The 13,499-nt window shown below is 49.8% G+C and overlaps 1 protein-coding gene across 4 annotated transcripts in view; it reads left to right on the plus strand.

Moving 5' to 3' along the window:
• Positions 1-1,195: 1,195 nt before the first annotated feature.
• DMXL2 (Dmx like 2) overlaps positions 1,196-13,499 on the plus strand; it is a 166,703-nt gene continuing 154,399 nt past the window's right edge. For all 4 annotated transcript variants that reach the window (XM_008143148.3, XM_008143149.3, XM_054716227.1 and 1 more), the window contains exon 1: positions 1,196-1,331. In XM_008143148.3, coding sequence (XP_008141370.1) covers positions 1,245-1,331 — 87 coding nt within the window. In that variant the 5' untranslated portion in view covers positions 1,196-1,244. The remainder of the gene's footprint in view (positions 1,332-13,499) is intronic.

Below are 13,499 nucleotides of genomic sequence, written 5' to 3' on the forward strand. Positions count from 1 at the left end.
CTGATCTTTGTTCCTCTGCCAAAAATATTCTTCCTTTTCTGTGATACAAAGACTTCGTGTCTCACTCATGACACTTGGCGTTCTGCCGGTTTTATAGATAGTTGTGCCTTGGTATCTCTTCTACTTCTTTGGCCCCAATGACTCCTACACAGTGTAGGATAAAAAAATTGTGATGAATTGACCTGGAGCGGGGATCTGACCCCCCCCCCCCCCCCATCAACCACTCAAAGTTTAGCAGACAGCCTGGAAAAATCAGGTGATTATGCGAATCCATGACATCATGCATGGGAAAAAAAAAAAAAAGGAGTCTATTCTAGAGGAATCACCAGTCTCTAGTGGCCCTTTCTCTGTCTACAACAACCGTGACAAAAGGTGGGAGCAAAATAATTTGCTGTCAGGGAAGTACGGCATCTCGAGGTTGAAGATGCCTTTATTGTTTATGTAAAATAAAATATCATAGGCACTGTACTTGGAAAAAGCTCTTAGGGATCTAAGATCTCCCGAGGTGGAATTTCCCGGTGGCGGATTGTCCTCCTGAGGTCAACTTCACTGACCATCACACAGCGTACCTGGCAGTGGGTTAAATACGGCAAAACACTCGGCGGTGTTTCCCGGGTCGGACAGCGTGCGGCCCCCAGCGGCCTCCGCCCGGCCCGGGTCCCGCCCCCGCCCCCGCCCCCGCCGGCGGCCGCAGCCCGGAGGCTCCCAGGGAACTCCCGCACGTCTGCGCGCGCAATCGGGCTCGAGGATCCGCACGGCGGGCGCAATTGCCCTGGAAACCACTGCGCGCGCACGCGCAAACGCGGGGCTGGGCAGCAGGGCTGAGCTCAGAGCCCAGCGGCGGGAGGAGGGGTTTGCCCTCCCACTTGACCGTCGCGCCCAGCTAGCTCCCTCGGGCGGAGCGTCCCTGCCTGCGCGCTCCGGCTCGCACGTCCCCCGAACGCTCCCCGCCTCGCGCGCACCCTCGCCCTCCCGCATCTGTGCGCCGGTGCGGCGGGCGGTGGGAGCATCCGGGCATTTCCGCCGCCGAGCTGCGACCCGGGCGGCACCGGCGGTTGAGGAGCTCCCATGGCAGGGACGAGGCGGGGGGAGGCGAACGGAGTGTGAGGCGATAAGCCGGAGCCGCTGTGCGGCGGGTCCCGAGGGAGGCGGCGGGGCGGCGCTCTCGCGGCCGGGGGAGGGCCGGGCGCGGGCGCGGGCTGGTCAAGCCTCTCGTGCATTCCCCGGCCAGCCCGGCTCCGGACATGCATCTGCATCAGGTCCTCACCGGTGCTGTCAACCCTGGAGACAACTGCTACTCCGTGGGCAGCGTCCGGGATGTCCCTTTCACGGTGAGCGGCGCCCGGGAGCCCGGGTGGCGGGCGGTGTGGGTGGGCGGGGGAGAGACCGGGGCCGGACCCGGGGCCGAACCCCCCCCCCCCCCTCCCGTCCCGGGCCCCACGCTTCCCCGGGGGGCTGTGAGATGTTGGTGGGCCCCACCCGCTCTCCGTCTGCGGCCCAGTGAAGGGGGGAGGGGGCGTGGGACTGTCCGTCCTGCGGCTGGTGTAGGAAATTACCCACCAGGGAGAGGGTTAAGAATCCACCCCCACCCCGTCCGCCCTCAGCAAATGGTCCGGGGGCTGTCTAGGCGAGAAGGTTCCTCTCCGAGGGCTGCCCCGGGGCTGCGGTGAGGAAGCGGGTTGCAGCGGCTGACACCCCAGGGCGCCCCTTTCGCACCTGCTCTGGGCGTGGAGGCGGAGAGACGCGGTCGTGCCTCGGAGCGTGGAGGCGACACCGCGGCGCTGGGCTCCCCTGGCCCGCCCTGTTAGGGCGGCTGGGCGACGTTGGAGCCTGCGGCTTTAAACCCAACCCAGCCCTCTGTCTCCTGATATGCAGAATCTTAATTCCAAGAAGAAAACAGAAAAATTCATTCTTTTAAGCGAAGACAATGTGAAATGTTACGACAGTGCTTTCCTTGTTTGTGCGAGTCAAGTGTGCATAAACAATAACGTGTTAGAACCTCTTTGAAATCTAAATGAAATAGGTATGTTTCTCCCGCAGCGTGGATGGATCAGTCCTTTTTGCGAATGGGATGTTGGTAGTATAGCAAATTCAAACCGAGCTCTAGAGCGTTTATCTATAGACTCCCATGCATGAGTTTTTTTTTTTTTTGTATTAAATTTATACAAGGCCCTCCATAGAAGAAACTGTAGGCAGAGACCGCGATTAAATACACATTGTTATTGACGACCATCTGCTTGATAAAATTGGAAATAGCAAAATGCTTTTTAGACAAGGGAAACACTTTGATCTGATGTCTGCCTCCCAACAGCATGTGTTTAAAGCTGCAGAAATAAGAAAAGCTCCAGCAAAACTGCAGAATCATTATGTAGCACAGTGCATTCTGGAACAGAATTTATCTGTCATTGTGATACATTAGAAATAACTACAAGATTGCTTTTTTTGGGTCCATTTTAATTTTTAAATGTAATTAAGATGGCTTTGTTCCAGTTGAGAATGAACCCTTTAAAAATATAATTTGCCTGACTTATATTGTTACACCTTTCTCTATCAATAGTGTCATCTGTGTTTTGTGTACATGAGACCTAAAAGATCCATATAGTATTGAGCATGTTTGTCAAGTGTGGAGAGAATATTTGGGGCGCAGAGAAGAAATTTCCCTCTCCCCCAATTGTGTAGGTGGTGGAGAAGTTCCTCAGGATTGGAAGAGCAGACTTCCTCCATGAAGTAACAAATCTGGAATCCTGGGTTATGGGGTATTTCCACACTATCGTGGTGGTAATTCTCCTGTTTTCTTCTAAAGCAGAATGGTGTCTCACTGCGGGGCTGGTATATAGTGCTAAAACGGATTCAGATGCAGTCTGGAAAAGTCATTGCAAAAACTATGAGTGCTGTGCAGGTGTGGTTATGCTGGAGGCCACCTATGACCAGGTCCTTGGGATCATTTTCATATCTTTTTCACACACCCCCCTCCCCAATTCAAACCTGTCACCAATTCTCGGTGACTCTGCAGTGTCTATTAGATTTACCCCTTTCCATGTCCCGAGTTGACACCTTATTATAGAGCCTTATTTGTATTTTTTAATATGACAGCTTCCAACTGGTTTTCTTGACACTTATTTGATCACTTCAGTTCATCCTTCACATAGCTGCTGGGTTAATTTTCTTCCAATACCATTTCACTATATCATTCTGGGCTCAAGAATATGTAGTTGTTTCTAATAGCTGTGTTATGAAATTTAAACTTGTCAGATATTCTTCTGCCATCTTTGACTTTATATTTGTTTATATATACTTCTCATCTTGGCCCTACTGCTCTAGGCATACTAATCTTATTTTAGCCTACATTTTTGTGTTGCAACAAGAGAATCCTGACTTTCCCCCCCCCCCAAATAAGACTCAAAAATTACCTGGTTTAGGATGCCTGCCTGTGATTATATGGCCCTTTGGCATTGCAACCCCACCCTCATTTTAATATCTTAGTTTTCTTAAAAAAATATTTTTATTGATTTCTGAGAGGAAGGGAGAGGGAGAGAGAAATAGGAACATCATTGATGAGAGAGAATCATTGATTTGCTGCCTCCTGCATGCCCCCTACTGGGGATTGAGCCGGAAACCTGGGCATGTGCCCTTGACTGGAATTGAACTCGGAACTTGTTGGTCCACAGGCCGACTCTATCCACTGAACCAAACCGGCTAGGGCTAATATATTAGTTTTGAGTACACTGATCCAGTTGTAACTTTGCCTTGAACTAGAAATGACCTTTTGGACTCAAGAGAGTTGCTTACCAGAAACGAGAACAAGCTGTTTTTAAGTACTCTAGAATTAACTAAAAATTATTTGAATGCCTATATTAGTATGGTAAAAATACATTTTTTTGGGAAGTAAACCTCCTTTACATAGAACATGCCATTTAATTTCTATAGCAATCAGATGGCAAAACTTCAGTTCTGGTCAGATGACTAAAAAGGGGACCAGCCAGGACTGGAATGAAGTCTTGTGACTTCTCATCTGGTGGGCATTTTTTTGGTTGTGTTTCTTTCCTATGGGAGTTCTTGCTCTGAAGGGGTGTATGTGTGTGTAAGGCCATTGTAGAAGGAAAGACTGTCTTGTAGCTAGCCAGTGGTTCTTAGCCAATGATAACTTGAAGACCTTTTCAATATAGGGTAGATCTATTTTTTTGGGGGGTCATTTATTTAGGAGTCTATAAATGGAAAGTTTTTGTAAAGGAATTGTTCTAAACGGATTTTGAAGTATTCATAGCATTGTAATTGAAAAACAGTGTTATATATATTGCATTGTGCCTGGTGGGTGGTGGGTGGTGGGTGGTGTGATTGGACTGTGAATGACTGCTTGGTTATGTCACTGTGCTCAATCTGTGCTATGGTGACATAGTTGTGTAATTTGTAGTGGACAGTCTTAGTGTTGTGTATGCTTTTAGTGCTAACATGTGAGCTATGATGTTTCACTTGTGTTTTGGCAGTTAGCAGTTTTTTACAATTGTGATTTTATAAGTATCATCGTACAAGTGTCCCGGTGTATGGATTAGTGCACATTGAAAGGAAATTAATTAGAAGAAATATTATAATACTGCTATTCACCCTTTCTCTATAATATAAACCAAATTCACAATCGACAATGACAGATCTAAACACACGCGTGCAATTGGCGCCAGCAAGAGCTTTATATGTATTGCGCATGCACAAGTCAACTTAGCCTTTTATATATATACTAGAGGCCTAGCGCATGAAATTCGTGTGCGGGTACCATTCCTAGGCCTGACCTGTGATCAGGGCCATCTTCCACAGCTGCCCACAGCCGGCCCTGCCCGCTGCCGCCACCCACCCCTGGTTCCCCATTTGCCATCTGGTGATTGGTGCCTGATGGCCAGGGGAAGGGACCAAGAGGTTGGCTGTTCCCACCCGCTTGTCAGCCCCGCCCCCACCTCGGGTGGCCATCAGGTGATCAGAGCCTGCCAGCTTGGGAAAGGGACCAAGAGGTGGTCAGTGACTGGTCTAGCAGTCGTTCTGGTCATTCTGCCATTAGGGTCAATTTGCATATTACCCTTTTATTATGTAGGATAGAGGTCTGGTGCATGGGTGGGAACTGGCTGGCCTGCCCTGGAGGGGACCCCTGATCGAGGTGGGGGGGTCCCTGCTGGGGGACGGAGCCAGCCTGGGCTTTGGGCCTCTGAGGGTTTGCAGGCTGGCCATGCCCCCGATCGGGGCGGGGTTCCACGCTGCAGGGTGGGGCGGCCTGAGTGAGGGGCCACTGGGGGTTTGCAGGCTGGCCACACCCCTGATTGAATTGGGGGTCACCGCTGGGGACAGGGCCGGCCTGGGTGAGGGGCCTTGGGTGGTTTGCAGGCCAGCCATACCCCCAATCAGAGTGGAGGTACCCGCTGGGGGATGGGCTTGCCTGGGTGAGGGGCCACTGGCAGTTTGCAGGCTGGCCATGCCCCTGATAGGGGTGGGGGTTCCCACTGGGGGACAGAGCCGGCCTGAGCGAGGGGCCACGGGCAGTTTGCTGGCCGGCCACGCCCCTGATTGGGGTGGAGGTCCCCGATGGGGGGCAGGGCTGGCCTGGGCCAGGGCCTGTGGGTGGTTTGCCATGGGTGGTTTCCATTATCCAATATGTATTTAATAAACTTTGGGCACATTATTATAAATTAGAGGCCTGATGCACAGAATTTTGTGCAAGAGTAGGCCTTCCTTTCCCCGGCTGCCAGCACCTGCTTTCCTCTGGCATCCGGGACCCAGGCTTCCCTCGCAGCCCTGGATAAATCCAGTAGGTCATCCAGAAGGACCTCCGGAAGGATGTCCAGTCTAATTATCATAATACGCTTTTATTATTATAGGTAGAATAAACTTGTTTAATTTGACCTGCTTTCGGATTTAGCTAAACTTTTTCCAGCCCAGTGAAGCACCCCAACTTCTCTTTCAGGTAGTTATCAGCAACACAGCAGTAAATATCAACATGAAGCAGATTATTATTGTAGATCATGCAGGGAGAACAAAGGGTAAAATATTTAACTGCAGCAGTGTTTGACTATATTCTGTGCAGTGAGAAAACCTGAAGTCATTTTCAAGTTCCACCATTTCTTACTTCTTTTCAGTTGGGTCAAGTTTCTAAACTTTATAAATCTCCATTTTCTGGCTAATGAAAAGAAAATAGGGTTCTACTGAGTCTCCTATCTACCTACTCCAGGACTTCTGTGAGGATCAAATGAGATGAGGCATGGGAAAACGCTTTACAAACATTTGGTTAAAGTGTAAAATGTTTGCACTTGGCAATAAAGCAAGTCGTGTTCCTGGGCTGAAGAAACTCCAAGGATGCTAGTCGCTAGGGAGAGGAAGCGGGGCATTGCTATGTGATGTCATTCCCCGGCGCCCACAACAACTATTCCAGAGCTGGGCTGTGGTCCACATTTTGCGCCATGGGGTCTTGGCAGTATTGGCTGTGATTTGGTGGGCTGTCGCTCTTGGGTGGTGGCGGGGCCTGTGTCGCATTTGGTGTGTTGGCGCCTGGCGCCGTTTATTTTTAAATGGCCAGTGTGCATCTTGGCAGCTCCTGCATTGAGCGTCTGCCCCCTGGTGGTCAGTGTGTGTCATAGCACCGGTTGAACGGACACTTAGCCTTATCCTCCTATATAATAAAAGCCTAATATGCTAAGTGTCTGGTCGTCTGGTGACTGGTTGACTGTTCAGCCAATCAAAGTGTAATATGCTAATGATATGCTAAGGCCGCTCAATGCTCGCTATGACATGCACTGATCACCAGGGGGCAGACAGTCGACTGGTCGACCAGTCGCTATGACATGCCCTGACTACCAGGGGGCAGATGCTCCGACTGGTAGGTTAGCTTGCTGCTGGGGTCTGGCTGATCGGGACTGAGCGAGACGGGCCAGACATGCCCTGGAGTCCTCCCGCAGTCCCTCCCCAGCTGGCCAACCTCCTGCGTCCCTCCCTGGCCGGCGATCATCGGGACTGGGCAAAATGGGGCTGGACACACCCTGGAGCTCTCCTGTGGTCCCTTTCCAGCCCTGATCTTGCTCTGGTGGAGTCCCACCAGTGCACGAATTTGTGTATGGGTGGGGTCCCTCTTGGCCTGGCCTGCGCCCTCTCGCAATCTGGGACCCCTCAGGGGATGTCGGAGAGCCAGTTTCAGCCTGATCTCACAGGCCACTCCCATAAGAAGGGCGCCAGACACAGGGCTCACGGCTGTTGAGTGCTGCTGCTGCAGCAGCACAAGCCTCTTCCAATTGGGACTGATTGGGCATGAGCCTGCGGCAGGCGCAGTGGGGCCGGGATGAGTGGGAACGGCAGGTAGGACTGCAGGCGGCGTTGGACTATGGGTTTCGGCCCGATCCGTGCAGGCCACCCAGAGGGACCCCACCCATGCACAAATTTGTGCACCGGGCCTCTAGTATAAATACACACACACACACACACACACACACACACACACACACACACACTCTGAGTGGCCAGATTATTATGATCTCTGAACGCATAATAATCTGGCCACTCAGTGTATATCCTATATAATAAAAGGCTAATATGCAAATTTTCCCCTCGACCAGGAGTTCGACCAGCAGGCAGGCCGGCCAACCACCCATGTCCCCGCCCCCTGGCCAGGCTGGCTGGACCCCACCCATGCACGAATTCATGCACTGGGCCTCTAAAATATATATATATATATATATACACACACACACACACACACACGTACTCACACACACACACACACATACATACATACACTGAGTGGCCAGATTATTATGCATTCAGAGATCATAATAATCTGGCCACTCAGTGTGTGTGTGTGTGTGTGTGTGTGTGTGTGTGTGTGTGTGTATGTATCACCTTTTGATCATTCTTTTCTTTTCAATGTAGATATAAATTCTGGAAATACAGTTATCCTGCAAAAGTTAGGTCCCAGACAGTCCAAGGAAATAATTTCTACCATGTATGAGCTTTCTTATATTTTATTTTGCCATTCAGACATTTCCAACTACATTCTTATAGATAAGTGAATGCTTCAAGTCTTAATGCAATGGATAGTGTAAATTTTTTCCTCATTTATGTTTTTACTTTCTTGAAAAATAGTCCTTAGTTATTTTTTGTAAGCATTAAAATACTAATTAAAATGATGATGGTACATGATTATTATTAATCTAACTAGAGGCCCGGTGCATGAAATTCGTGCACGGAGGGGGGTTGTCCCTCAGCCCAGCCTGTACCCTCTCCAATCTGGGACCCCTCAAGGGATGTCCCAGGGATCGGGCCTAAACGGCAGTCGGACATCCCTCTCACAATCCAGGACTGCTGGCTCCCGACTGATCACCTGCCTGCCTTCCTGATTGCCCCTAACCGCTTCTGCCTGCCTCTCATAATCCAGGACTGCTGGCTCCCAACTGCTTGCCTGCCTGCCTTCCTGATTGACCCTAACCGCTTCTGCCTGCCAGCCTGATCACCCCTTAACCACTCTGCTGCCAGCCTGTTTGCCCCCAACTTCCCTCCTCTGCCAGCCTGGTCACCCCTAACTGCCCTCTCCTGCAGGGTTGATCACCTCCAACTGCCCTCCCTTGCAGGCTTGGTCCCTCTCACCTGCCCTCCCTTGCAGGCCAAGTGCCTCCCAACTGCCCTCTCCTGCTGGCCATCTTGTGGTGGCCATCCTGTGTCCACATGGGGGCAGGATCTTTGACCACATGGGGGCAGCTATATTGTGTGTTGCAGTGATGATCAATCTGCATAGTACTCTTTTATTAGATAGGATAGAGGCCTGGTACAGGGGTGGGGGCCAGCTGGTTTGCCCTGAAGGGTGTCCCTGATCAGGGTGGGGTACCCTTGGGGCGTGGGGCGGCCTGAGCGAGGGGCCTGTGGTGGTTTGCAGGCCGGCACGCCCCCTGGCAACCCAAGCGGAGGCCCTGGTATCTGGAATTTATTTCCTTCTACAATTGAAACTTTGTAGCCTGGAGCAGAGCCAAGCCTGGGGCTCCCTCCGAGGCCCGCAGCCATTTGTGTTGGGGTTATAATTGAAACTTTGTTGCCTTAAGCGAGTGGGCCTGGCCAGGGTGTGTGGAAATCTTTGCTTCCCCTGTTGCCGGCGGCAACCCTGGCCTGCTCTCTCAAGCTCCATTCTGCCGCCATTTGTTTGAATTTGTTTACCTTCTATAATTGAAACTTTGTAGCTTAAGTGGAGGCTTAGGCCTGCAATGGCTGGCAGAAAGCTTGGCTTCCTCTGTTACCTAGGAAACCTTGCTCTCTGTGGCTGTAGCCATCTTGGTTTGGGTTAATTTGCATACTCGCTCTGATCGGATGGTGGGCGTGGCTTGTGGGCGTGGCTTGTGGGTGTGTCAGAGGTATGGTCAATTTGCATATTTGTCTATTATTAGATAGGATTTTAAAAATTCACCATTTGGTTTTAAGGGGTGCAGACTGTATTTTCAGGTGGATAGGGGCAGTTGATGTTATTTCAATCTGATATGAATTCTACACATTGATCAAAGTTTACAAAAATTAGTAAATCATTTCCACTCTTAGGGAGTTTGTAATATAATGGCAGAGATAAAAAAGGATGTACATAATTATAATGTAAGAAGAGATTGCTTATATCTGGGAAGATTTCACAGATGATTGACATTTGAAAAGAGTGGTTTTAGGCCTTTCTGGATGGCAAGAACAACAAAAGCCAAGGAATGGTGTGATGAGGATAAATTATTGGGTATAACAGTGTGATAGGATGAATTCCTTCACAAAAGTGATTTTTAAAAAACAAACTGAACTCTTTATTAAAGAGCAGACACCCTTAGAATGTTGAAAAATATGATTCTCAAACATTACCCATATCTTTTTAGGAAAACGTATCTTGATATTTCTTGACTTTAGTTGTTGGCACTGTGTTTTTTTTTTCTCTTTCTCAAAGTCACCAGGTTAGTAATGAATGAAGAAACATTAATTTAAAAGTTAGAAGATAATGTTATATGATCTGTTTTCTGGTATTTAGATATATTTTATCATAGCATCATATCATTCCAGTCCTAGAATTATAGCAACACCAAACTTGGAAAATGATAAGGCTGTTTATACATTTAGTAAATGTTTGTTGAACACATAGTGTGTGTGAGGCTCTGTGAAGATTAGGGGGAAAAAAGGAATAAAAAAACTTAGTCCTGATTTCAGGGAATTTATTAAGTGCAGGAACCTGGTAATCTACTTGGAGAGTTAAGACATATACTTAGCCACAGCAGGCCAGCTGAGTGGTATTGTGAGGCACTTAAGTTCTGGTGGGGTTTCAGGAGGAATAATAGATCACTTTTGGCCAGGGGAATTGGGGAGTTGGACAGAAATATGCTTCTGTATTAGCTGGTTATTAATAGGTCTAACAACTCTTATACCTATTGACAGCCTATGCTGAAAGTAAAGGGGAAGACAGAAGTCAAGAATTTATAATAGGCTTGTTTTCCAAGAGAAATTGGCCCATTTTTTTTTCTTGGAGAGTAGCTTCTTGTTTATTTAAATAGATATTTTTTAGAGTTTGTGGGCATGCGTTTTGTCAGCCTGTAGGTGTACAGGGTGACAAAAGTAGGTTTACAGTTGTGAGTATGCAAAACAAAATTTATTCTTATATTATTATTTATTAATTTCCATACAAACAACTGTAAACCCACTTTTGCCCTGCCCTGTATATGAGGTTATATAAGTTCTTTTCTTATGTCCTGATGTAGATTGTTAATTATCCTTCCTACTTTTAGTGACAAGACTTCCAGCAGCTACCCAGAAACTCTGGTATAGTCCTGAAAAATATAGTCCAGAGACCGAGTACGACCTTGGCTAAATCACTTAACCTCTTCTAGGTTTTTCATCTGTAAAATGAGGTTCTTAGATTAGGTTCTCCTTAAGTATTCAGACCTCAAATGAGCATTGTATCGGCTTGTTTAAAGATTTCCAAGGGGCAAGGGAGAAAATGAACCAGAAACATGAAGTGCTTGTGGTGAAGTCTGGCATGTTGTATATTTCTCTTCACTTGTATGTACAAGACTGTTGGTCAGACTTTACAGTCAGGGAGTGTGACCTCCTTTTTGGCTCAGGAAAGAAGCCATACAGAGCGTTTATGAAGTAGTGGCTCTTTGGGCTCACAGTAGAAAAGGAGGCTCTTGTTTTTGATTTACTAGAGGCCCAGTGCATGAAATTCGTGCAGGAGGGGGGTCCCCTCAGCCCAGCCTACACCCTCTCTAATCCAGGACCCCTTGGGGGATGTCTAGACCGTCAGTCGAACATCCCTCTCACAATACTGGACCGCTGGCTCCTAATTGTTCACCTGCCTGCCTGCCTGGTCGCCCCTAACTGGCCCTGCCGCCGGCCTGATTGCCCCTCACTGCCTCTGCATGCCGGCCTGATTGCCCCTAACAGCCCTCTCCCCCGCCAGCCTGGTCACCCCTAACTGCCCTCCGCTGCCGGCCAGGTTGCTCCCAACTGCCCCCCCCCCCCCCCGCCAGACTGGTCACCCCTAACTGCCCCCCCTGCCAGCCTGGTTGCCCCCAACTACCCCCCTCTGCCAACCTGGTCACCCCTAACTGCCCCCCCTGCTGGCCTGGTCGCCCCCAACTACCCCCCTCTGCCGACCTGATCGCCCCTAACTTCCCCCACCCCCCCGCCGACCTGGTCGCCCCCAACTGACCCCCTGCTGGCCTGGTTGCCTCTTACTGCCCCCCCTGCTGGCATGGTCACCCCCAACAACCCCCCCTGCCAGCCTGGTCGCCCCTCACGGCCCCCCTGCCAGCCTGCTGTTCAGTCGTTTGGTTGTCCCTCACTAACCCCCCTGCTGGCATGGTTGCCCCATGCAGCCTGCTTGTTCAGTCATTTGGTCATCCCTCACTAACCCCCCTGCCAGCCTGGTTGCCCCCAACTACCCCCCTCTGCCAACCTGGTCACCCCTAACTGCCCCCCCTGCTGGCCTGGTCGCCCCCAACTACCCCCCTCTGCCGACCTGATCGCCCCTAACTTCCCCCACCCCCCCGCCGACCTGGTCGCCCCCAACTGACCCCCTGCTGGCCTGGTTGCCTCTTACTGCCCCCCCCTGCTGGCATGGTCACCCCCCACAACCCCCCCTGCCAGCCTGGTCGCCCCTCACGGCCCCCCGCCCCCCGCTGTCCTGGTTGCCCTACACAGCCTGCTGTTCAGTCATTTGGTCGTCCCTCCCTAACCCCCCTACTGGCCTGGTTGCCCCATGCAGCCTGCTTGTTCAGTCATTTGGTCATCCCTCACTAACCCCCCTGCCGGCCTGGTCGCCCCACGCAGTCTGCTTGTTCAGTTGTTTGGTTGTCCCTCGGGCCAGCCCTGGGCAGCTGGGCAGTCTCCATCCGAGGCTTGCCTGCACCTTGGGCCAGCCCTGGGTGGCTGGGGGGCTGAAGGGACTGGGTGCTGCCATCTTGTGGCTGTGGGTGCCGCCATCTTTGAGGGAATGACAGTCAATTAGCATATTCCCTCCTTATTGGCTGTGGGCTCCACCAGCATTGTGAGGGCGTGATGGTCAATTAGCATATTCCCTCTTTATTAGATAGGATGATTGTATCTTTAGTATTTGGTTACTGGTAGTTGCCTGGAACTGTCACATGCAGTATGGAGTGGGAGATGGGGCCAATGTAATGGTGTTCAGGTTCTCCAGCCCCTACATATGGTCACTCCTTTACTTTCTGTTCTTAGGATTTGTGATATTTGAAAGATGACTTAAGAAATTATAATCAGTATCTTCACTTGGATCTTGGGAAATTCTTAGAACAAATCAGTCTCAGTATCTATATATATAAAAGCCAAGCAACCAGAACAACTGAAATGACTGGAACAACCGGTACGACTGGTCACTATGACGCGCACTGCGGCTGGCCAACTGGCCCGATCAGGAGCGCAGCCAGCTGGCCAACCTCCTGTGGCCCCTCCCCCAGGCTGACCCCACCCCCAATCGGTCCCCAACTCCGATTGGGGGCGGGGCTGGCCGGCCAACCTCCCGTGTCCCCTACCTTTGGCCAGCTGGACCCCACCTGTGCACAAATTTGTGCACCGGGCCTCTAGTTTAATCATCAAAAAGGACACAGGATGTTGGGTTACAGCTACAGTGGCACAGTGGAAAAAGAAGTCATGCCTGACCAATTTAATTTTCTTCTATGATAGAAAGGAAAGCACTATTTCAAAAGTAATAATAATAGAGAATATCTAATTCAGATTTAGTATGGCTTTTTTAACCCTGTGGGTTATTTTTTAAAATTAGTTTGGAAGCCAAATATTTTAATAGAAGCTTTAGGGTTTTCAGACTTTTTGAGTATGTGGAATCGTTTTGCATTATATTTTTGTTCTGTAACCCTAATTCATGATGTAACAGGATAGGACCTATTATTGAGGGAGCACGTGCAACTTACATAGGTGGTATGAACTGTACTTTTTTTTTCTTTTAGATATAGTTCATGTAACCCTGGGACTTGATGTATACATGTGAAACC

This window comes from Eptesicus fuscus, chromosome 5 (assembly GCF_027574615.1).
Source record: "Eptesicus fuscus isolate TK198812 chromosome 5, DD_ASM_mEF_20220401, whole genome shotgun sequence".
Classification (NCBI taxonomy): domain Eukaryota; kingdom Metazoa; phylum Chordata; class Mammalia; order Chiroptera; family Vespertilionidae; genus Eptesicus; species Eptesicus fuscus.